Raw genomic sequence first — 26064 nt, 5'->3', positions numbered from 1 at the left:
GTAGTAGTAGTAGTCTTTGGGATTCCAGAATCTTGCTATTCTTTGGGTTCCGGAATCTTGCTACTCTTTGGGATTCCGGAATCTTGTTACCCTTTGTCCTTATCCCTTTGTCCTGTTTGTCCTAATTAGATTGTAAGCTCTGTTGAGCAGGGACTGTCTCTTCATGTTCAAATGTACAGCGCTGCGTACGTCTAGTAGCGCTTTAGAAAAGATAAGTAGTAGTAGTAGTAGTAGTAGTAGTTTTTCAAAGGATCCTGTTGGAGAAGTATTTAATGAAGACCTCTATTTGCAGCCCACACATCACTTAACATTTTATCAGTACCTGCCTTAGTTGGGTCTGCTCATTCATGTGATCAGTAATGCAATCAAATTATTTTAATGCTGTCTGTAATTACAACAGTAGATAGGAGACTCTCCTTCCCCTGTTGTTTTAGTAGAAGAAGATAACTTCGCAATGAGGCACCCAGTATTGCTTGTGAAAAGAAACGAGTGGACATACAAAGTTTAAATCAAACTCTGCCTCATGCTTTCAGCATCCTGCCCTGGCAGACTCAGATGGGACATGACAACTCATTTATTCACCTCACTAAAATCCCCACATTTCACGTCTGGTCCTTCTGCGTCAACCCTGCCAAGGCCCATAAATCAGCCGTGGCATTGCCCTGGTCATTTCAAGCCGTGTTTTGACCCTTTCCTTAACTCATGATTTATTTCTGCCAGTTACTTGCTCTTCATGCCAGATTTATAAACTTTGCTGGGCCACAGTTGATCTAATATCCACTTTGTAGACCGGGCTGTGAGACAATAAATTTATGGTCTATGAACTGTTACTTTGAAAAATGACATCAACGTAGAGTGGTTTGCATTTAGAATCTACAGGCAGCGAATTCATTGGATTTTCACTCACTCGCTCTCCCTCTGTCTTCATTTGAGGTCATGAACAGATATATATATATATATACGTACATACATACAGATATAAATCTATCTATGTGGGGTGAGATTTTTATGGGAAGACATCAGCGAGTTAGGAGCTTGAACTATTCTACTCCAGTCGAGAAAGAACAATTCCTTCCATTTAGTGATCATGCATAAGCTTTTTCTTTCTTGCTTGATTTTCACCAGCTTCTCTTCTCCTGTCTTGTCTCTCCCCGTCTTTGATTCCAGTGAAGTGTCTTATCAGCTTCCAGGTAAGGAAGAATTTTCAAATTTACTTATGACTTTTCTTTGCAGAGGTCTAGCAGATGACACTACTTTGGTTCCTCTTCATATAATTTTTTTTGTGTTAAGTTGCAATTTTAACAGTTTAGCTTTTGTGCATTTCTATAGAAGGTAAAACTGGCTGTATTTCTTCCTTTGACCAGGAGGTATTGCTTTGTATTTCCAGTTCAAATGAGCTGGGGTTGGGATCCTAGCACTGAGTCTTTTCAAGCTAATGTTATATTCCTTATTTTATATTCCTCCGAAAATTTTTTATACTTACTGAAGTATAACTGAGGAGAATTCACCAGAGCTGCTTCTGGAACAGACCCTATATCTGACCACTAGGGGCTGCTATTGCACAGCGTCTATGGTCCCTTTTCTTCTCAAGTGCCCCGAGCTCTGTCTCTACAGCAGAGGTTCTCAACCCAGTCCTCGGGACACATCTAGCCAGTCAGGTCTTCAGGATATCCACAATGAATATGCATGAAATAAATTTTCATGTACCGCCTCCATTGTATGCAAATCGATCTCGAGCATATTCTTGTAGCCTGAAAATCTGACTAGTTAGGTGTGTCCCGAGGACTGGGTTGAGACCCCCTGGATCTACAGTATCCTCCACCCCCAGCCAGGGAGAAGAGGCCGGTCCTTCTTATGGTAGTATACAGCCCACGGTGCCAGCTGCCGGTATTCAGATACCAGCCAAAGCTGAATAGCCAGGTATATAGGTTGGCTGGCACTGCTTATCTGGGTACCAGAGATGTTCAAACCGGTACTTGGCTCATAGGAGCCAACTTTTCAAAATTATTGGGGGTGCTAAGCCCAATGGAAATAACCCCTCCCTGGACACAGACAAGGAATTTTCTCAATATTGGGGGTGCTCAAGCACCCACAGAGGCGGCTCCAATGACTTGGCTAAGTAACTAAATACAATTATGAGAGAATACCTGGAGAGGGGCTAATTCTATAACTGTGTGTCTAAATATAGGCACCTAGAGAGCATTTGATAAGAGCATGTTCTATAAAGGAAAGTAGATACCCATCTTCCCTTATAGAATACTACCATAACCAGTGATGTACATGTGTATGTGGTTAGGCACGAGCACTTCTACCAGCCATAGAACTGGTATAAGTGCTTGCACCTAACTACTGGAAATATATATGTAACTTAGAGTAAGTTATGCACTTAAGTGTGAGTCCCATCCATGCTCTGCCCAGACTCCGCCTACCTGTAAGATAGGCAGTTTGGGGGATTTAGGTGCACATATAATATATAAATAATATAATTTAAGCACCGATTAATCCAAATTCAAGAATTAGGGTAATTTCCAACTGAAAGATATGGGTTAAGTTTAATGAATAAAATAATCCAATTTTTTTGTTTGAACGCCCGAGTCAGATTTCCTACATAATTTGGAGATGTGTAAATGCCTTTTACATGACATTTTAGACTGGTACCTGCTTTGGAATAGAATTATGCATTGTCAAATTCCATCTTGGAGTAGGCTACTGTTTAGATTACTAGGCTAGCCAACCCTACCGATCCAACGTAAATCCCCGCACCCGGCAACACAGCAAAACCAATGATCGTACCGGACAACATATAACCTTTCCTCCTTCTGACCCTCTTGGTGTCTGAAACACACCACCTTTTAACTACAATATAACCTTGTATCTGCTCTCTACCGGACTGTGCGAACGCCTGTACGGTACTATGTAAGCCACATTGAGCCTGCAAATAGATGGGAAAATGTGGGGTACAAATGCAACAAATACATAAATAAATATGCATTTATGCACAATCACTGTGTAAATATTAATACCTACAGCTGGCATTAATGGTAAATGAGGGGTTTAATTCACATGATGGTCTAATATATGGAATATTTTTTCTTATTTTCAATAAAGAACTTACTTTATAGAATTTCTCCAATAATGCCAAACTGGTCTGACCAGATATTCAGCGGCATTATCCAGATGATACCATTGAAAACCTGGGTATAGACCGGGTGAGTGGGGGCCATTCCTACCCAGCTAAATCCCGCTGATTGTCACCTTTCAATGACATGTGACCTAAACACAGGTTAGAATTGAATTTGTCAGAATCATCTGTGCAGCCACCTCTGGAGTGGATGATCTGATAGCAGAACTGTGGCTACAGCAAAATAAATCAAAAGTAGAAATGTATTTAGATCCATGTCATCAAATACCAAACCAAAAAATGGACCGTATCATTCGTCAATGCACAAGTGTGTAGTCTCAGCTGAAACCAGCTACATTTTTATTTTACTTTGAAAAGAAAAAAAGGGGGAAAAATTAAATACAGTAATTGCTGGTGGTTGGACTGCATGAATCTTTCACAGGGTTGTAGAAAAACGCTACAAGCACAATTACCGTCATCGCACTGAGAGGGCTTTGGCAAAATGATTTCCCCAAGGGTGTTATAAATGGAATTTGATTTTCTTTTGTGTGTGTGTCCAGATTTGTCTAATCTGCAGATCACACCCTATTCAGTAGAGGTCAGTAAAGTATTAGCAGTGTATGCAGGCTCTCTGTAGGACACAGGAGAGTAATAACAGGGTGGAAAAGAGATACAACATCTGAAAACAAAGAAAGAAAAAAAATGAAAATAGAAATAAGAATTCAGAATGTTATAGATTCAGATCCAAAAATATATTTGCCATGTAGGGCGCTAAGAATATAGAGCAGACGCTCATCAATGGGGATTCAGAGGGGGTGAGCTGATTTACAACAGCTGTAGCATGGAGTGAGGAGGGGAATTTTATTTAGACTGATGCTGTAAATATCTTTGCAGGAGTAGCCCTTCAAGTGGTACGATTTCAAGGTGAAGAAAATCAGTGGCTTAATGAAACGAGTTGGAGGGAGGGGATCTGGGGAAGTCCTTTCCCCAGCTAGTTCCTACAACCTTCCAGAGAAGCAGCTAAATGCAAATCGAAATGTACAAATGCAGTAATATGGGACAGATAAGGAACAGGAAGGGGCATTTGGATAGCAGAAAGCAGCATTCTATTGCCGATGTTAAGTGTGCTCTTGAAATATGTTGTATTTTATTTGGATTTTATTGCAGTCAAAGTTAACCCTTTGGGCTGAGATTAGCCTCTGTGTAAGAATGAAAGTGCTGAGGGAACATCTGAAATGTCACATTTTGGCAGCTTCCCGCCCGAGCCATCTGGACTGTGTTTTCAGTGGTATTTCCTATTTAAACAGGATGGCAGTGAACGTGGATGATAAAACTTCTGAAATTTCTATGCAGCTGCCTCTGAGAATAAAAGCCTGGAGGTACCAGGTTGCTACAGGGAGCTTAAAACACTTTTTCGCTTTGCAACATTAAGACATGATATCAAAGTATTACATTAAAAAAATAGGGTCACACAACCACGGGAAGCTGCCAGCAGTCTACAGAAAGAGAGAAGGAAGTCTGCCTGATGAAGGGGTCCTTTTACTAAGGTACGCTGAAAAATGGCCTGCACTAGTGTTTTAGGCACGCGCAGATTCATTTTTCAGCGCACCTGTACAAAATGCCTTTTTTTGGCCGCAAATGGACGTGTGGCAAAATAAAAATGAGCGCTCGTCCATTTTCGGTCTGAGACCTTACCGCCACCTATTCACGTACCGGTAAGGTCTCACGCATTAACCGGGCGGTAATCACCTATTCACATACAATGCCGATTACTGTCTGGTTAGCACGTAAAAAATGAAATTAGCGCCCGGGCCACGCAGTAGCCAGGTGGTAGTTCTGAATTGGCGCATGTTGGGTGCGCATAGGCACCTACGTGGCTTAGTTAAAGGGCCCCCTAAGAGACTACCTCAAAGGGCTGTGATCTCTCTTACTAACACATTAAGGGGCCCTTTTACAAGGCTGTGGTAAAAAAAAAAAAAATGGCCCGCAGTCGTGTGGGCACGTGCAATTGCTGCACGCCAGGTTACTTTTCACTGCAGCCGTAAAAAAAACTCTTTTTTGTAATGGAGGCAGTAAACGGCCGTACGCTAAAACAAAAATCTGCATATGGCCGTTTACTGCCTGGGCCCTTACCTCCTCCTGTTTAGAAGGTGGTAAGGGCTCGCGTGCTAACCCGGCAGTAATCAGTCAATGCACAGCACTGACCAGTTACTGGCAGGTGTGCCTACACTGCAGCTCTGCACTAGAAAATAGCAGCGGCGTAGCAAGGGCGGGAGTGGTGGGGGCAGTCCGCCCCGGGTGTACGCCACTGGAGGGGTGCAGAGAGCAGCTGCATGCCTGTCGGCTCCGCTGTTTCCCTGCTCTCTCTGCCCCAGAACAGGTTACTTCCTGTTCCGGGGCAGAGGGAGCAGGGAGCCAGCGGAGCCGAGAGCCGCGCAGTTGCTCCCAGCAGCCAAGAATGCACCCGGGGGATTGATGTGCTGGGGAGGGGGTCATTGTGCCGGGGGGGTGCGCATCGGCGATCCGCCCCAGGTGGCAGCTGACCTAGGATCGTCACTGGAAAAAATAAAAATATTTTCTGGCGCAGGAAACAGCGCAGCACGGTAGCCCTATCGCTCTTTAGTTAAAAAAAAAAAAGCCCCTTAGAGCTGCTGGGATGCCTGAAACATTTACAATTACAATTGCATGTATATTCCCCCTCCATAAAACACCACATTTTCCCTTCAAATGTACCCAAATACAAGATATTTAGCTAACAAGTCGTAATAATTAATAACAATTCAAACAACAGTGAAAAGCAAATTCTATTTGTATGGAAGTTTTAGAAGGGAAGAGGGAATCAAAAAGCAACAGGTCTGATATCCAACCTGTGAAGTCAGTGGTTTTTAGTGCAAATCTGTTTTTATTGAATTGTATCAAGTCAGAAATAATAACAGCCAATACATATGAAAACATGTGAACAATTCAAACATTATTTTGCCAAACAGAGCATTCATAGATCAAAGCTAGTCATACTAGAGAGCTTGGGAATCAGTCATTAACTCATCTTCTCCTACCCCCCTCTCAGACGTAAATACTAATTCACCCCCCCACTCCCCTAGCCTCCCTTTCCAGATTCCAAACACCCCCCAACTAGGAAGTCCTCCTGTTCTCCTCTGTTGAAAGCCATTAAAAGCTCTACTACAAGCTGCTGGGGAAATAGTAAATAAGTATGGTGCCCAAATATTTATGAAACGGTTTGACGTTTTGGTGAAGGCGGTTAGCTTGGCAGAGTTTAAAAAGGGGTTAGACGGTTTCCTAAAGGACAAGTCCATAAACCACTAATAAATGGACTTGGGAAAAATCCACAATTCTAGGAATAACATGTATAGAATGTACGATTGGGAAGCTTGCCAGGTGCCCTTGGCCTGGATTGGCCGCTGTCGTGGACAGGATGCTGGGCTTGATGGACCCTTGGTCTTTTCCCAGTGTGGCATTACTTATGTACTTATGTAAAATAATCAAAAGACAGTGGCTGGATTAGTGACTCTGAATGTCGATCCTATTAATAGTATTATGATTATTAATAAGGTGCACAAATAAAGATGTGTCTGGTATAACCAGAGAATTTGAATTTCACCCAGAAGCTTAAGAATTATTCAGGTATTATGCAAAGTGGAGATTAATCCATGGGCAGTGGAATGGGGTGGGTCACAGAGGCCATGGCCGCACGCAACTAGAGAGCTAGAGGGTGGGGCTGGAGACTGGTTTGTTTGGTCCCTCAACCCAAAAAGATGTTCCATTGCCTCTGGCTTGAACCCAGAAAAACTAAACTCATTTAAACGTATAGATCCGCAGCACGAACAGCTGGGAAGGGGGCATGTTGTAGGACTGTTTTGGGTGGGTGTAGCTCTGATTTTGAAGGAGCAGTCCACATATACTTAAAAGAAACTACGCGTCAGCATTTACACCTGCGCCTAGGCAGGTTGTAAGTACCAGCTAAGTTGTTGTTACATTTGTACCCCACACTTTCCCACTCATGGCAGGCTCAATGCGGCTTACATGGGGCAATGGAGGGTTAAGTGACTTGCCCAGAGTCACAAGGAGCTGCCTGTGCCTGAAGTGGGAATTGAACTCAGTTCCTCAGGACCAAAGTCCGCCACCCTAACCACTAGGCCACTCCTCCACTGTTGCTACTATTTGAGATTCTACATGGAATGTTGCTATTCCACTAGCAACATTCCATGTAGAAGTCGTGCCTTGCAGATCACCAATGTGGCCGCGCAGGCTTCTGCGAGTCTGACGTCCTGCACGTACGTGCAGGACGTCAGACTCACAGAAACAGAAGCCTGCGCAGCCTTCTACATGGAATGTTGCTAGTGGAATAGCAACATTCCATGTAGAATCTCCAATAGTAGCAACATTCCATGTAGAATCTCCAATAGTATCTATTTTATTTTTGTTACATTTGTACCCTGCGCTTTCCCACTCATGGGGCAATGGAGGGTTAAGTGACTTGCCCAGAGTCACAAGGAGCTGCCTGTGCCTGAAGTGGGAATCGAACTCAGTTCCTCAGGACCAAAGTCCACCACCCTAACCACTAGGCCACTCCTCTGAGGTTGGCTTGAGTTCAACAGGGGAGTTCCAAAATGCTGTTCTCTGGATACATGTGAGCTTTTATTTTCAATAATTCTGGCCAATACAATATCATATACTTTACAAATCTAGCGCAGTCTGTTTCTGGTATGAACTCATTTTTAAAAATGCCCTTAACAGGTTTTGGAACTCACCTCTTCAGTTATCGAGGGGGCAAGTGTGCTTACTTCTCTGGTGTTTTAAAACTACCTCAAAGATTTATTTTTTTTAAACAGCTTTCTTTTTTTCTTCACATACCTCGTTAGATGGCGCTTTTTGGACATCCAGTTTTGTCAAAATCTAGCACTTGCACACATAGGAGTCCTTTGACTAAGCTGCGGTAAGCGGTAGCGTGCGCTTACCACAGGACACGCTCAGGTGTCCTGTGGTAAGTTCCAAATCTGCGCACGCTACCCGCACGCTAAAAATGTTTTAGGTTTTTGTTGGAGGGAGCATGTCTGGGGGTTGGACAGTAGGCGTTTCTCTGCTAATCCAGTTAGCGCGTTCACATTACCGCGCACTACCTGGTTAGCGCAGGACTATCAGGTGAGCCCTTACCACCTACAAAATCGTTGTTGGTAAGTTCTCCCATGCTAATTCCTTTTAATGGCCAGGCAGGCTGGCAGCTAAACAAGGATCCACCTACTCTGACACAGATTACCTGTCATGGAGTGGACGGGGACATGGATGCCTTCAGTGTATGCATGTGCTGGCAGGGCCGCTGAGAGACTAGGCCGGACCCGGGGCAAGGCCACCCCGCCGCTGCCGCCCCCCCTGCCGCTGCAGTCCACTGTCTCACCTGCCTGCCTCCAGGGCTCCGGGCCCCCTTCATTCAAAGCGGCAGTCGCAGATCGCGTCTCTTCTGGCCTTCCCTCCCCTGTGTCCCACCCTCATCTGATGTAACTTCCGGTTTCCGCAAGGGCAGGACACAGGGCGGGACACAGGGCGGGAAGGCCAGAAGAGACGCGATCTGCGACTGCTGCTTTGAATGAAGGGGGCCCAGAGCCGAGGAGGCAGGCAGGTGAGACCGGGGACTGCAGCGCCGGCTGTCTGACCCTGGCGCCGGGCCCCCCCTTGGAGGCCCGGGGAAGTTTGCCCCCCCTGCCCCCCCCTCGGCGGCCCTGTGTGCTGGAGTCCCTCTGTTTCTTGTAGTTTAGCTGCCTGCCAGCTTACAGAGTTCTGGATGTTCTGTCCGGCCACCATGGCAGGGATGGCAAGATGCTGGACCACCAGGTGGGGGAGGGCACAAATCGCTGGTTTGCTGGAAAGAGGGGAAGGCTTCCAATCAGATATCGCATACAATTCAAGCTCCTCCTCCTTACCTACAAATGCACTCAGTCTGCGGCTCCTCACTACCTCTCCACCCTCATCTCCCCCTATGTTCCCGCCCGCAACCTCCGCTCACAGGACAAAGCCCTTCTCTCAGTACCCTTCTCCACCACTGCCAACTCCAGGCTCCGCTCATTCTGCCTTGCCTCACCTTATGCCTGGAATAATCTTCCTTTACCCATACGCCATGCCCCCTCCCTACCCATCTTCAAATCTCTGCTTAAAACTCACCTCTTCAATGCTGCCTTCGGCGCCTAACCGCTCGAGAAATATAAAATACCCCAATCCATCCACCCTATCAGATTAACTGTTCACTCGTCCTCTAGATTGTTCACTTGTCTTTAGATTGTAAGCTCTTTGAGCAGGGACTGTCCTTCTATGTTTGAATTGTACAGCGCTGCGTAACCCTAGTAGCGCTTTAGAAATGGTTGTTGTTGTTGTTTACTCAAATTGCTGGTCTATGGGGGAGGGGAGGAACAGGAATATGCTTGAGTAAGCAGGGGGGCGAGGGAGCTGTCCAAGTGCAGAGATACTGCACTGCCAGGGGGTGGCAAAAAGGGGAAGAGGCCTGTGGGGTAGCACTAGACTGAGGGCTTGTCTACAGCACTTAATAACCTTGCAGTATCCCTGCCAAATGCCCAGGTCAGATGTCTAGGTGAACCCAAAACAGGGTTTTCTGCTTTCTCTCTCCTGCTTTGTCCTCCCTTTCACCTCCCTCTTCCATCTGCAAAGTAATTCTCTCTTGTTATTACTGTTTCTGCTTATCCATTACTGTCGACCACTTAATGAAAATTGCCCATTACGATAATGGAACAGTAATTGTCATCCATCATCTGTTCGCCTTTTAAGGAAGGGTTGGGTAGAGTCACTTTATATTTCTGTTCTACTGCTTCTGAGCGTCACTGTTTGCACCCAATGAGATTCGGCTAAAACGCCCTTCATCCTGAACCATCCAGTGCAAACTTACAGGGCTAAATTTAAACCTTTGAAATCGATCTTCAAGGTCCTCAGACAAAATGGGCCAGAGTACTTCAAGAATAAGTTATCCCTTCACATACCTTTGAGACCTCTAAGGTCCTCTAGAAGGAGCATCACTATCTGTACCCTCATCAAAATAAAACATACGATGTGATACTTAACAGCGGACCTTCTCAGGAGTAGCCTCCATGCTCTGGAACTTACTCCCAGAGGGGCTACGTCTAACTCGAGACTATCTCTACTTCAGGAAGCAGGTGAAAGCCTGGCTGTTCTCCCAGTCCTTTAATACATAGGATAACCGACACTCACTTCGCACCTGGAGTAGCTTGATGCACATCCACGTGCAGGACGTCAGACTCACAGAAACAGAAGCCTGCGCAGCCTTCTACATGGAATGTTGCTAGTTGAATAGCAACATTCCATGTAGAATCTCCAATAGTAGTAACATTCCATATAGAATCTCCAATAGTAGCAACATTCCATATAGAATCTCCACTAGTAGCAACATTCCATGCAGAATCTCCACTAGTAGCAACATTCCATGCAGAATCTCCAATAGTATCTATTTCATTTCTGTTACATTTGTACCCTGCGCTTTCCCACTCATGGAAGGCTCAATGCGGCTTACATGGGGCAATGGAGGGTTGTAACTTGCCCAGAGTCACAAGGAACTGCCTGTGCCTGAAGTGGGAATCAAACTCAGTTCCCCAGGACCAAAGTCCACCACCCTTATGCTTCCACTCATGACACACCCCACTGCAAAAAATATACCGCCCGATATAGCTGGGCTGCCTTCCACAGTCCACGCTGATGGATATTCAATAACGAGCCATTTCTGGTTGAATATCCGGTTTAACTTTGGCCGGTCCGACTTTAACTAGCCAAGTTGATATTCAGCTCTGGCCGGTTAAAGGAAGGCTGGCCAAAGTTATTCCACCTATTGTGGCGGCCAAATATGGCACCAAACTTGACCGGTTTGACTTTTAAAATTGGCAGATAGCCAGTTATCGGGCGCTGAATATCCCCCGTTAGCAGCTTAAAGATAGCCGGTTATATCGCGATGTAACCAGCTATCTGGCATTGAATATTGCCAGATAGCCACCTAATTGCCTTTTTTAGCGGCCATATCCTTCTGAATATCGGCCTCATTAAAAATAAATAAATAGCATACAATTACTGCATGCTAATAGCCTATTGCCAAGACTAACAAAGGACACATAGCACCATCCTGTGTTAGGTATTTTTCCTGCATTATGGGGTCATTTTACCAAGCTGCTAGTAACGGGGGGGCTCTTTTTGCCACTTGCTGCAGGCCCTTTTTACTGCAGTGGGTAAAAAAAAAAAATTGAAAATAGCCATTGGGCAGACTTCTACGGTCTGTGCCCTGAGAAAGGCAAGGACAAATCAAACTGGGGTATAAAGTATCACATACCATGTAAAATGAGTTTATCTTGTTGGGCAAACTGGATGGACCATACAGGTCTTTATCTGCCGTCATTTACTATATTACTCTTTGGGGTTCTACATGGAATGTTGCTACTAATTGGGATTCCAGAATCTTCAGAACTTTTAGTACAAGAAGAGTGCTGGGTATGGTCTGTGCTCCGAGAATGGCAAGGACAAATCAAACTCGGGTATAAAGTATCACATACCATGCAAAATAAGTTTATCTTGTTGGGCAGACTGGATGGACTGTACAGGTCTTTATCTGCCGTCATTTACTATATTACTCTTTGGGGTTCTACATGGAATGTTGCTACTAATTGGGATTCCGGAACCTTGTAACTCTTTAGGATTCCAGAATCTTCAGAACTTTTAGTACAAGAAGAGTGCTGGGTATGGTCTGTGCTCCGAGAATGGCAAGGACAAATCAAACTCGGGTATAAAGTATCACATACCATGCAAAATAAGTTTATCTTGTTGGAAGGACTGTACAGGTCTTTATCTGCCGTCATTTACTATGTTACTTGCCGCCCAGCCATTTCCTGTAGGGAAGACGAGGCATTTACATTCCTTTCGAAAAAATAGATAATTCTGCGAGACATGAATCTGTATCGGCAACGACTCCCACATCGACACTGCTTGATAATATATAGAAGAGTGAAATATAAGTCGTTGTTTAACTAGTGGAAAACTGAGTAGCATTTGATCGCGCATTCATACTGTAAGCTATACACATCCTTAAGTGACAGCATATATTCAAATGCCAGCCCATTCAAAATTTTAAATATAAGGCAATCCTTAACATTACAGGCTGTCAATGTAATTAGTATAATAACAGAAAAGCTCAATCAAATTTATGGTCCTTCAGTACGAGTTGTGCAGCTGTATTTTGTAACAGCTGTTATTGTGATTTCACTTTCACTCATATTCCCAGAGGAAGAATATTACTATAATCCATGCTTGTACCATTAGTCTAAAAGTCTGTTCATAAAAACAAGATCTCATTTGACTTTCACTCTGCTGAAATTCAAATGCCATAAATGTATAATAGCATATCACAATTAGAATACATGAAGTATTAACAGAAATACATTTCCCAGACATAGAAAAATACATATCCTTCTGCCACGCCCAGGCATTACCCCAAGAAGCTCATTATACTGTAACATGTCACATCTGGTAACAGATATTGAAATACAAATGCAGATGTAAGTGGTATTTATGTCCAAACACTTGTATATAGAGAAATAAATGGCTCTTCTATCCAGAACACTTATCTCTATACAGTAACATAGTAAATGATGGCAGATAAAGATAAGAATGGCCCATCCAGTCCTTCCAGAAAGGTGGCTAGGGTTGTACACAGCTCCAAGCAGGTTATTCCCCCTTTGCCTTTAGAGTTGTAACTAGTGCCCAGTTTTAAGTTTTATTGTGTGAAAATGATCTATACTTTTTTATTTCAATCTTTTTTTTATTGATGACATCATAGAACAAGCATCGGGAGGCGGGGCTGGTGGTTGGGAGGCAGGGATAGTGCTGGACAGACTTGTACGGTCTGTGCCAGAGCCGGGGTTGGGAGGCAGGGCTGGGGAGGTGAGGATAGTGCTGGGCAGACTTATACGGTCTGTGCCTGTGCCAGAGCCGGTGGTTGGGAGGTGGGGCTGGTGGTTGGGAGGCGGGGATAGTGCGGGGCAGACTTATACGGTCTGTGCCCTGAAGAGCACAGGTACAAATCAAAGTAAGGTATACACAAAAAGCAGCAAATATGAGTTATCTTGTTGGGCAGACTGGATGGACCGTGCAGGTCTTTTTCTGCCGTCATCTACTATGTTACTATAGAACAAGCAACACACAAGGTCTTCTAACTTTCAATAGTCATCAAGCAGCTTTACATTTTCTCCCAACCTCCCTCAACCCCAAACCCCACCCAACCTCTACCTATTCCCACCAACCTCCCAATCTCCTATTTACCATAATCCTCCCCTCCCAACCCCTCTTCTCTACCCCAACCCCTATATTAAGTATTACTCCAATAAATAGGAATGGACACGTGAATATTCTCCACCCTCCCCCACCTGCCTATATCATCCCAATTATCCCTTAAACAACATTAGAAATCCCATATCCTGAACAATTGAAACTGGACTTATGCAATGAACGAGGTAAAGTGATATTAAAACATTACACTATGTGCTAGCGAAATATACAAAGGAAAATTAACACTGAAAGAAAGGAACGCTCTAGCATTTCTTCAAGCACAGTCAAAACGCACAGGAGCGGCATCTAAAGGCTCTTTCTGACTGGGATAGTTTGCAAAACGTTTTTCTGCTTCAACAGTAGTGAAAAAAAATGAGTCTTGCCATTATAGTTGTGTTCAATTCTGGTCGCCGCATCTCAAGAAAGATATAGTGGAAATAGAAAAGGTACAGAGAAAGGCGACAAAAACGATAAAGGGGATGGGAAGATTTCCCTATGAGGAAAGGCTGAAGCGGCTGGGGCTCTTCGGCTTGGAGAAAAGATGGCTGAGGGAAGATATGATAGAGGTCTATAAAATACTGAGTGGAGTGGAACAGGTAGATGTGAATCGTTTGTTTACTCTTTCCAAAATTACTAGGGGGCATGCGATGAAGCTACGAAGCAGTAAATTTAAAACACATCGGAGAACAACACTGGACTATAGCCAATCCACCGACCTTCTGGCACTGGCGCAATAAGGTGTATCAATTGCTGGTTTGGGAGGCAAAGGAAGCTAAAGGACACTGTAAAAAGAAAACTCGATTCTTTAAAATATGGGGATGCTACTTAGATAAGATGACACAGAAAGGACGAAGTCTTATTGTTAATACTTTATAATAATATACTATACGCCGACAGAATTGGGGTTTTGGCATATAGGGGTTACTGGGAGGGCTGACGGGAGGGGGAGGGAGATAAGGAGGAGGAGATTAGGGAAGGAGAGGATAAGAGTAAAGGAATGGAAATAAGTAGAAGGGGGGAACCACATCACTTTAGGGGATCTTGGCAGTACATCTTGGAATAAGACAGAGCAAATGATGTGGAACTTAATTGTATGTATCCTGTGAAAATAAATGTTTGTTAGTATGTAGATATATCTAAAATAAAAATTGTTGAAACATAAAACACATCGGAGAAAATGTTTCTTCGCTCATCGTGTAATTAAACTCTGGAATTTGTTGCCAGATAATGTAGTAAATGCAGTTAGCTTAGTGGGGTTAAAAAAAAAAAGTTTGGATAGCTTCCTAAAGGAAAAGTCCATAGACTATTATTAAAATGGACTGGGGGAAAATCCTCTGCTTATTTCTAGAATAAGCAGCCTAAAATGTATTGAACTGTTTTGGGATCTTGTCAGGTACTTGTGTCCTGGATTGGCCACTGTTGGAAACAGGATGATGGGTTTGATGGACTTTCAGTCTGTCCCAGTATGGCAATACTTATCACTTTTGTACTTATGAGGTCTCGTTGGGTGAAGCAAGGCACACAAAATCTTTCGGAGATAAAGCTCAGAAGATAATGACGCAAAAGCTTTCCGAGCAACACGTACCTTAGCAGGATAGTCCTGAAAATATAAAAAACTTTTTTATTTACACATTCCAAACTCTGTCCTCCTCATAGAGCTTGAGTGCAGCACACAAAATACAACCACCCTAGGCTTCACAGATGCGCCAGACCCCGAGTCCAACTGGTGAACCCATGCTATTTTGAAAGGGGCACCTAGGGAGAGCAGGTGTAAAGAATTTGGCATCCAAATCCGCACCAAAACATCATCCTTTATGGATTCAGAAAGTCCCACCAATCGCAAACTTTTTGCGTCTGGCTCTGCCTTCCAAGTCATCCACCTTGTGCTCCAATCTGTTGAAAACTTGAGGTGAAGCTGATCCATATCTCAGGTCCCATATGGTGCTGTTGTGTATCAAATGCTAAATCCATCTAAACGATCATGAGCTGCTTCAATTCAGTCCTGCATTTTCTGCAGTTTAGCATCCAGTGGCCTGCTTCCACAACAATTATGGATGAATAAATTTGATGGACAAACATTACTTTTACAGACAAAGTAACACTGGGCCTTCAAGACTAGGACAACAGGAAAACTTTATTAGCAGATGACCCGACACGGGCCGTGTTTCGGCATCAAAGGACGCCTGCCTCAGGGGTCTTTATTTGGGTTGCAAAGATCATGGCAAGAAGATTCAAACTTCACTTCCGTTGCACTCTCTCCACATAGATAGCTATCTGTGAAGCGTCTGTTCACGCTTTCCAAAAATACTAAGACTAGGGGGCATGCGATGAAGCTACAATTTAGTAAATTTAAAATGAATCGGAGAAAATGTTTCTTCACTCAACTTGTAATTAAACTCTGGAATTCGTTGCCAGAGAATGTGGTAAAGGTGGTTAGCTTAGCAGAGTTTAAAAAAGGGGTTGGAAGGCTTCCTGAAGGAAAAGTCCACAGACCATTATTAAATGGACTTGGGGAAAATCCACTATTTCTGGGATAGGCAGTATAAAATGTTTTGTACTTTTTGGGATCTTGCCAGGTACTTGTGATCTGGATTGGCCACTGTTGGAAACAGGATGCTGGGCTCGATAGACCTTTGCCCTGGGTGGTAATTCCATTTTTTATGCGTGTCAGAAATTTTTTTTCCCTACCACGTGGCGCTAACTGGGTGGTAATCAGCAGCGTGCACATGCTGATGGTCACTGCCCAGTTAACATGCGAGACCTTATCGCTAAGTCAATGTGTGGCGGTAAGGTCTCGGGCCCAAAACGGACATGCGTCAATTTTTATTTTGCCACACGCCCATTTTTGGCCAAAAAAAAAAAAAAAAAAAAAGAGGCCTTTTTTTGCAGGTGTGCTGAAAAATGGACCTGCGCCTATCTAAGACACGTGCATACAACAGCACAGGCCATTTTTCAGCGCACCTTAGTAAAAGGACCCCTAAGAGCTGCTGAAAATCGGAGGCCAGCCAACGCAGTGGGGTTTAACCCGGCCCTTTATTTTTTTGCTCTTGTGGCCTCTTCTTCCCCCACTTTTTTTGTGTTTGTTTCATTCCTTTCAATAGAATTTTTTAATTTCATGCTAAAACTGTTCAATCCACGTACTTTGTAGGCTAAACTGCACGCTAAATTTTATAAGCCACCCTAATAAACTGAGTGCTCAGTAATGAAATCACATCCCTCTGGCACATTTGCAATAGCATGTAAGACGCATTGAGCCTGTCATGAGTGGGGTACAAATGTAACAAAAATAAAATAGATACTATTGGAGATTCTACATGGAATGTTGCTATTCCACTAGCTGTGCAGGCTTCTGTTTCTGTGAGTATGACGTCCTGCGCGTGCGTGCAGGGCATCGGACTCGCAGAGGCAGAAGCCTGCGCAGCCACATTGGTGATCTGCAAGGGCCGACTTCTACATGGAATGTTGGAATAGCAACATTCCATGTAGAATCTCAAATAGTAGCAACCGTGGAGGAGTGGCCTAGTGGTTAGGGTGGTGGACTTTGGTCCTGGGGAACTGAGTTTGTTTCCCACCTCAGGCACAGGCAGCTCCTTGTGACTCTGGGCAAGTCACTTAACCCTCCATTGCCCCATGTAAGCCGCATTGAGCCTGCCATGAGTGGGAAAGCGCAGGGTACAAATGTAACAAAAATAAAATAGATACTACTGGAGATTCTACATGGAATGTTGCTACTATTGGAGATTCTACATGGAATGTTGCTATTCCACTAGCAACATTCCATGTAGAAGGCTGCGCAGGCTTCTGTTTCTGTGAGTCTGACGTCCTGCACGTACGTGCAGGATGTCAGACTCACAGAAGCAGAAGCCTGCGCGGCCACATTGGTGATCTGCAAGGGCCGACTTCTACATGGAATGTTGCTAGTGGAATAGCAACATTCCATGTAGAATCTCAAATAGTAGCAACAGTGAAGGAGTGGCCTAGTGGTTAGGGGTAGAGGAGTGGCCTAGTGGTTAGGGTGGTGGACTTTGGTCCTGGGGAACTGAGGAACTGAGTTCGATTTCCACTTCAGGCACAGGCAGCTCCTTGTGACTCTGGGCAAGTCACTTAACCCTCCATTGCCCCACGTAAGCCGCATTGAGCCTGCCATGAGTGGGAAAGCGCGGGGTACAAATGTAACAAAATAAAAATAGCATTTGACAGGACTTATGAAGAGAATGTAACTTTTGAAGCCTCGTTACACATCTATGAAAGTAATTGATTAAAAAGGTCTCAAACAGCCTGATTGCCGAGCTTTATTTCAAGGTAATCAAATTAATGTTTTCAGGAGAAAAGTGGGCAAAGCAGTTAGCTCTCTGAAATAGAATGAACTAAGGGGGTCATTTACTAAAGATTAGCTCGCGTTATCTGCAGCAAGGACCATAGGAATAAAATGGGCCCTGCTACTACTACTGCTACAAATCATTTCTACAGTGCTACCAGTCGTACGCAGCGCTTCACAATTGAGGTGGAGGAGTGGCCTAGTGGTTAGGGTGGTGGACTTTGGTCCTGGGGAACTGAGGAACTGAGTTCGATTCCCACTTCAGGCACAGGCAGCTCCTTGTGACTCTGGGCAAGTCACTTAACCCTCCATTGCCCCATGTAAGCCGCATTGAGCCTGCCATGAGTGGGAAAGCACAGGGTACAAATGTAACAAAAATAAAATAGATACTATTGGAGATTCTACATGGAATGTTGCTATTCCACTAGCAACATTCCATGTAGAAGGCTGCGCAGGCTTCTGTTTCTGTGAGTCTGACGCAGGACGTCAGACTCACAGAAGCAGAAGCCTGCGCGGCCACATTGGTGATCTGCAAGGGCCGACTTCTACATGGAATATTGCTAGTGGAGGAGTTTGATCCTGGGGAACTGGGTTCACTTCCCACTGTAGCTCCTTGTGACTCTGGGCAAGTCACTTAACCCTCCATTGCCCCATGTAAGCTGCATTGAGCCTGCAATGAGTGGGAAAGCGCGGGGTACAAATGTAACAAAAAAAAAAAAAACATGAAGAAAAGACAGTCCCTGCTCAAAAGAGCTTACAATCTAAATCAGGACAGACAGACAGGACAAATAAGGGATAAGGGTAGGACAAACAGATAGGACACATAAGGAAAGGGGACTATTGAAGAGATGAAGATAACTGCAGATAACTCGAGCTAATCTTTAGTAAAAGACCCCCTACATATTACCTGCTGCAACCTGGATGCAGGTCCACAAGCCTTTGAATGGTATTTGAAGTTGTTTACCATTTGCATTTTTCCTCTAAGACTCTAGGGCAAAACTGGATGAGCTAAGCAGCTTGGAGAGGACGTACCTGCTGCAGAATGTGCCTGCTTTCCTGGACAAACAGAACCTGGGAGGGGAGGCTGATGAGTTTCTCAGCAAAGAAGGTAAAAAAAAGAAAAAAAAAACTACTTTTTTTTTTAAACAAAATCACAAATGCGACACACACAAGTGATGGCCTGCTGGTCCTGGAGAATGATTTTCACTGCATGGAACTTCCTCTGCTGTTCTTAGGGGCCCTTTTAACATTCCAATACAATTAGCGCGCACCAAGGACTAGATTCTGTATACTGTGTCCAAAACAAAAATCAGCACCCGAAAAAACCCCACGCTTAGCGCTGTTCTATAAATCTCACCTAAGTTAGGAGCAGTTTGTAGAATATGCATAGCCACTTATGCCAATAAAACCTGAGTTGTGCCCATCAGCGGCGTAGCTACGTGGGGCCACAGGGGCCTGGACCCCCTGCCGACGACCCTCTCGACCCCCTCCCACTGCCAACCCTCCCCCCCCCCCGCCGCTGTGGGTTACCTTTGCTGGTGGGGGACCCCAACCCCCGCCAGCCGAGGTCCTCTTATTCCGGCGCAAGACTTCATTCTGTTTCTGAGTCTGATATCCTGCACATGCAGGACGTCAGACTCAGAAACAGAACGAAGCCTTGCGCCGGAAGAAGAGGACCTCAGCTAGAGGGGAATGGGGTCCCTCGCCAGCAAAGGTAGGCGGCGGAAGGGGAGGGTTGGTGGCAGGAGGGGGGAGGTCGAGAGGGTAGTCAGCGGGGGGGGGGTCTGAAATGGCAGCGGGGGTTGGCGGCGCCGGGGGGGGGGGGGCTAAAATGTGCCCCCTCACGTTGGGCTCTGGACCCCGCTCCTGCCGAAGTCTGGCTACGCCCCTGGTGACCATAAATTCTATTGCCAATTAGTGCTCATTATTGCTTGTTAGGTGCTGTTATCAACGCTAATTAGCTTAAGCCAATTAAGTTACATGCCTTGTTATGGAATATGCTTAGATTTTAACACAAAACACTAGGCATGCTATATAGAATCTGGCATATTAGATATAAATGTATATATGTAAAACAAAATGTAATATTTAAAAGTATGATGCCTAATTGACTGTTTTTAGCGCATCATTCTGGGATGAGGTGTACTATGGTGATCATGATTGTGGATCACAAGCTTGGGAGAGTAGATCCTAGGGGCCATGATGAGACCTGGTGCACGACTGATGGTTTGTCTAGGTTGCCTTACACCAGTTCTGATTTGTACACCTGACTTTTCCTATGTGCCCAGTTTCTGCATTCTAGACAGACTTTGTACAAATGCCTTTTGAAGTCAGAGCTTGCTACGTTTAATCTGAGAATTAAACAATCTTGAAGCTGAAGGGAATACATTCTTCTTTCTCCCTTTCCTAGGTCTTGGTCTGAGCAGTTATAACCCCAGGGAGAGTGTGAAAGAGGTGAGTGAAGGGATTTTATACTGATCCAAAACATAGTAACATAGTAAATGACGGCAGATTAAGACCTGTCTGGTCCATCCAGTTTGCCCAACAAGACAAATTCATTTTACATGATATGCGATACTTTATTTATTTAGATTTTGCTCACACCTTTTTCAGTAGCTGCTCAAGGTGAGTTTCATTCAGATATTTCTCTGTCCCAGGAGGGATCACAATCTAAGTTTGTACCAGAGGCAATGGAGGGTTAAGTGACTTGCCCAAGATCACAAGGAGCAGGAGCGGGATTTGAACCGGCCACCTCTGGATTGCAAGACCGGTGCTCTAACCACTAGGCTACTCCTCCACTGGCAACATTCCATGTAGAAGCCTGCCCTTGCAGATCAGCAACACGGACGCGCAGGCTTCTGTTTCTGTGAGTCTGACGTCCTTCACTTACGTGCAGGATGTCAGACTCACAGAAACAGAAGCCTGCGCGGGTTGTTGACCTGCAAGGGCAGGCTTCTACATGGAATGTTGCTAGTGGAATAGCAACATTAACATTCTATGTAGAATCTCAAATATTTAATATTTATTTAGATTTTGCTCACACCTTTTTCAGTAGTAGCTCAAGGTGAGTTACACTCAGGTACTCTGGATATTTCTCTGTCCCAGGAGGGCTCACAATCTAAGTTTGTACCTGAGGCAATGGAGGGTTAAGTGACTTGCCCAAGATCACAAGGAGCAGGAGCAGGATTTGAGCCGGCCACCTCTGGATTGCAAGACCGGTGCTCTAACCACTAGGCCACTCCTCCACTATATATGTGTACCCGAGTTTGATTTGTCCTTGCCATTCTCAGGGTACAGACCGTAGAAGTCTGCCCAGCACTGTTCTTGTACTAAGTTCTGAAGCTAACGTTGAAGCCCCTTAAAATTTACACTCCAGCCCATCCCTATCTATTCAGTCACGATCAGGGCGTAGACCGCAGAAGTCTGCCCAGCTCCCGTTTTGTTTCCCCCATTACCTGCGTCGCCACCCAATCTCCGCTAAGGTTCCACGGATCCATTCCTTCTAAACAGGATTCCTCTGTGTTTATCCCACGCACGTTTGAATTCCATTACCGTTTTCATCTCCACCACCTCCCGCGGGAGGGCATTCCACGTAACCACCACCCTCTCCGTGAAAAAATACTTCCTGACATTAGTCCTGAGTCTGCCCCCCAGACCGAGGCAATAAGTGAAACTGGAGGAAGGAGCAGCTGAAGATGCAGAAGAGGATCTAAGTGGATAGAGAAAAATGTTTTTTTTTAGTTAACACAGGGCTCTGCAAATCTCTGGTGCCAGGTCACCATGGCACCTAGAAATTGCATCATGGCACCTGGGATTTCACGTGTCCCAAAGTTGTTTTTTTTTTTGCTGCCAAAGGAACAGAACTGTTCCTACAGTCTGTCTTGCATTTTCCAGTTCTTAGGCCCCAATACTCTGGCGCTGTTCCTCACAGCACCGTAAAAATACTGCTGGAACAGCACAGAACAACGCCCTAATGCTGAACGCTAATCAGAAGCAAATATAGGCATGCCCATAGCGTTGAGAATCAGAGAGTTCGTTTGGTGCGGGAGGATTGTGCTTGGTGCATGTGCACAAGAGTTCCGCGGTAAGCTTGGCTCTTCTGCGCTTGCGCCTGGTAAAACCTGACCGTGAAGCACGTATTGTTTTCTGTGGCCAAATTATAAGCGTTTTTACAATGATTATTTTTAGCTAATATTTAGACACGGGAAACAGGCACCAATGTGTGCTTTCACTTGGGTCTGCTGTTTCTCATGATCAGTGATGAAGAGCTTGCATGGCTTCCTTCTGCTTCCAAAAACAATCAAAACCAGTAGATTTTGCAGCAAGAATTATGAGAAGCATGAGTAATTCTCTCTTCCAACACCCTAACGCCTGCGGCCTGCTCCGACCTGGCGTTATTGTTGGCAGTGTTAAGGCGGTTCTCTTTTGGGTGCTTTTTTCCCCCGAGCACTGGGGAGGAATACAAAATTACCTCATTTAACATGAGCTTCACTACATTAGCTTGCTACTTGCGTTGCTCGCCTGTGCGCTCGTTTGTTCCCGTGCTCCAGGCCTCTGAACGTTCTGCTCAGGGAAATGCGGGCATTAGTCCATTGCTAATGGCCTCTAGTGCCAGCGTTTACTTTTGAGCATCAGGGCATTTAGTAAATTTGAACCACACACTACAGGGAACCTGCAGCTGGTCTTGTATAGGGTTACCATATGTCCGGATTTACCCGGACATGTCCTCTTTTTGAGGACATGTCCGGGCAACCGGGGGGGGTTTTGACAATCTGCCCGTTTGTCCGGATTTCTGGACAAACGGGCAGGCTGGTGGGCAGGCCGTCCGACGGCCGCCCGCCAGCCTGCCCGTTTGTCCAGCAGATTGCTAGCCTCCCCTCCCCTTAGTTACTTAGTTAGCCCTGGTGGTCTAGTGACCTCTTCCGCCTTCGGGGCAGGAAAGAGCCCCCTCTTTCCTGCCCGGAGCGCTGCCCTGAATGCATTCTTCCTGTTGGAGATCTCGGCGCTGATTCAAAATGGCCGCCGAGAGTTGAAGTGACCTCGCGAGACTTCAACTCTCAGCGGCCATTTTGAATCGGCGCCGAGATCACCAACAGGAAGGATGCATGCAGGGCAGCGCTCCGGGCAGGAAAGCGGGGGCTCTTTCCTGCCCCAAAGAGGTCACTAGACCACCAGGGCAGTAGTAAGGTAAGGGGAAGGGGGTGATGGGGTGTGTGACAGAGGAGAGGGGAAAATGTGACAGGGGGCAGAGCGAGGGCATGAAAAAGGGGGCGGGGCATGTGTCCTCCTTTTTGGGGGACAAAATATGGTAACCCTAGTCTTGTGAGACCAACTAAAATTCCAACACAGTACAGCTCAACTTAGCAAGAGCTCAAGCACATGGTACAGACTGTAGGATCACTGTTGTGTCTTCTGAGATGACAGAAGCAGAGAGCAAGATGAGAGAAAACAGGTGGTGAGGTGCACCAGGGCTCTTAGCTGCTTGGGGGTGAGGGAGGGCTGGTTACCTGCAAGGTGGTGATGGTGGGATTTATATCAGAGAGAGAGACTAGGTAATGGGGTATGAGAGAGGGAGAGACAGAGAGTGCATGAAAATTGGGGTGGGAGGCTATGAGCAAGAGAGACTGCACCAGAGGCGTAACCAGACCTCGACAGGAGGGGGGGCCAGAGCCCAAGGTGGGGGGGGGGCACATTTTGGCCCACCTCCCTGCTGCCGCCACCTCTGCCCCCCACCGCTTCTGCCTCCCCACCACCACCGCTGCTCCCCCCTGCCGCTGCCGCAAGGTACCTTGGCTGGCAGGGGTCCCCAAACCCTGCCAGCTAAACCATTTGTCCTGCACTGGTCTTACATTGCTGGCGCCCTGTCCTGCTTTCAATGAGCGTGCACGGCACTGAAAAACAGGACTGGGCACCAGCAATGTAAGACCAGCACGGGACAGACACCTTAGCTGGAGGGGGTCCCCCAAACCGGGGGCCCAAACTCCCATAGCTACGCCACTGGACTGCACAAAGACTGGGGTGTTGGGTATAGACGAAAGGAAGAGAGACTGAGGTATGAGAGAGAGAGAGAGAGAGAGAGACAGAGTGCACGAGAGTGGTGGACAGCCAGGGCATGGTGATAGGTGAAGCAAAGAAGCTTCACCTGTTTAGGAAGTGCCATAACTCTGTTGTCAGAAGGGACAGAAGGGGAAAGAAGGCTGCTGGTCTCTCCTAGTGATGGGATCACTGATTTACTAACTTTTATTTTCCCGTAGTCACAGAATGGAGAAAAGATTCTCAGTAAATCGGTTTCTATAAGAGCTGCTACAGACCTCAGAGAACCTCATTCACTTCCCTTCCCCCCCCCCCCCCCCCCCCCAACTCTTAAACTCAAGTGGAGGCAACTTCAGTTGAGGAAGCAAGAGGGGTCTTAGCTGTTGCATCATAAGCTTCAGAGCTGCCAAGTTATCTAATTCAAGAAGGGAGATGTAAGGCCCAGTCCTTGATTTCATGATCCTAATGTATTATGGAACCTTCAGCACTGATTCAGTGGGTAGAATTGAGGACTACAAATACCCAGGGCCGCCGAGAGGGGGGGACAGGGGGGACAAAAGTCCCCGGGCCCGAGCCTCTGGAGGGGGCCCGGCGCCACCGCAGTCAGGCCCGCCCGCCGTCGCTTCCAAACTAACTAACCTTAAACGCCTCCTTCCTTTCCTTTCACCACCTTCGCAGCAACAGGGCAGGCCACTCCTTCCTTCCGTGTCCCACCCTCGCCTGACGTAACGTCCGCGAGGGTGGAGCACGGAAGGAAGGAGAGGTCTGCCCTGCTGCTGCTTGCCACGAAGGTGGTGAAAGGAAAGGAAAAGAAGGAGGCATTTAAGGTTAGTTCAGGGCCCGGTAGCGGGTAGAGGAGGGGCCTGGCAACCTCGGGTGGGGGGGCCCGGCGGCGACAATGACCTCGGGTGGGGTGGGTGGGGTGGCCCGGGGGCGGCCTTGTCCCGGGCCCGGCTCTGGCTCTCGGCGGCCCTGCAAATACCCCTGTGCTTTGGGGTATAAAATCAAAACCAGGATTTGCCAAAATGGTTCCCTCCTGAAACTGGGTAACTTGGCAATCTTTTGGGCTGTCTCCAATATTCACAGGTAATTTGTCAAAACCTGGATTAACAGGTATCACTGTGAGAGCATTTCAGGCCCTAATAATCAAAGCAGTAAGGTTTTTGTGTGCGTTTGAGCCACAGTGCTAAATCTAATCTTATTGTGTATCCATGACTAATAAAACTAACTAAGAATAGATGAAAGGCAAGTTAGCTATTGGGCGATAATTGGAAAGATCGGTTAAAGAGCTGTTGGGAACCTTTTGTTTAGGAAAAACAGAAGCCAGCTTCCATTGTTGTGGGACAATACTGTGATTAAAAAAATAATCATAAATATTAATTTTTGTAACTATCTTGGGGAGCCCTCTGCTGGTGCTTGGACAACACTGCAGGCTCTTTTCCATTCCCGACCTTACAAAGGGCTTTTCACTAAAACATTTCTCCCATACTGTATATCTATGAAGAACAAATTCAGTAATGTTTTTGCTCATTACTATTCAGGCCTTCTATGGAAAACACCCAAGGACTTCTGCTCTGAGCTTTCTCCTATCAAAGGACCGAAAACAGTACAAGAAGAGAGGTGAAAAAGCCTCGGACTGCTTTTGGAAGTACTGTGTCTGAAGACTGAAGCTGAGTGGAGGGATCTCACGCTTTCTTTTTATTTTTATACCTATGTTAACCACCCCAGCATTATGTACTGTAAATAAAGTCACTTGGTTTATGTAACCAGAACAATAAAATGTGAAGCAGGATAAGGAGGTAGACATTATTTTCTGTTTGAAAATTAATAAATCTTTTATGTTTTGCAAACATGATGTGATTATTTAAGCTTTGGTTTTTCCTTTTGCAGAAGAACATGTGAAAACCAGATGCAATTTCTGTAGGTTTATTAAATCCATTTTACTCTGTTTTCACAACCTCTCACACTTTACTATTCTATACTATACAATGCTTCTAGTCAGCAAACACCTGACCAGTTTGCTCGGATTACGTAAAGAGAAACTGGAGCCTATCTTCCTGGAAATGCATTTAGATTTCAAAAGAAGAACAATAAAATTAAACCCCATAAAATGTCTCAAATAACCAGGTTTTTAAAGCTTTATGAAAAACAAAATAATTTGAAGTAATGCGAATTTCCAAAGGTAAAAAAAACTCCGTATTACTGCAGCCTGATACTATAATGAAGAATTAAATATAGATTTATATCTAAG

General features: G+C 45.5%; 1 protein-coding gene across 1 annotated transcript; it reads left to right on the top strand.

The window, feature by feature from the left end:
* The first annotated feature begins 1087 nt into the window (after positions 1–1087).
* UTS2 (urotensin 2) lies at positions 1088–25637 on the top strand. Its single transcript, XM_030188697.1, has 4 exons — positions 1088–1190; positions 18766–18888; positions 20191–20234; positions 25355–25637. The coding sequence occupies exons 1-4, from the start codon at positions 1088–1090 to the stop codon at positions 25472–25474; spliced, it is 390 nt and encodes a 129-aa protein (XP_030044557.1). The 3' UTR covers positions 25475–25637.
* The last annotated feature ends 427 nt before the right edge of the window (positions 25638–26064 follow it).

The sequence above is a fragment of the Microcaecilia unicolor genome, unplaced genomic scaffold, assembly GCF_901765095.1.
Source record: "Microcaecilia unicolor unplaced genomic scaffold, aMicUni1.1, whole genome shotgun sequence".
Classification (NCBI taxonomy): Eukaryota; Metazoa; Chordata; class Amphibia; order Gymnophiona; family Siphonopidae; genus Microcaecilia; species Microcaecilia unicolor.
The sequence above is the reverse complement of the archived record's forward strand: the minus strand, read 5'-3'. Positions and strand labels throughout refer to the sequence as shown.

Bases quoted from the DNA above. Each gene is read 5' to 3' on its own strand.
- UTS2 (XM_030188697.1), top strand. From the start codon at position 1,088: ATGCATAAGCTTTTTCTTTCTTGCTTGATTTTCACCAGCTTCTCTTCT. The intron at 1,191-18,765 runs GTAAGGAAGAAT...TTTTCCTCTAAG, and splicing joins AGTGTCTTATCAGCTTCCAG to ACTCTAGGGCAAAACTGGAT. The intron at 18,889-20,190 runs GTAAAAAAAAGA...TCCCTTTCCTAG, and splicing joins TGAGTTTCTCAGCAAAGAAG to GTCTTGGTCTGAGCAGTTAT.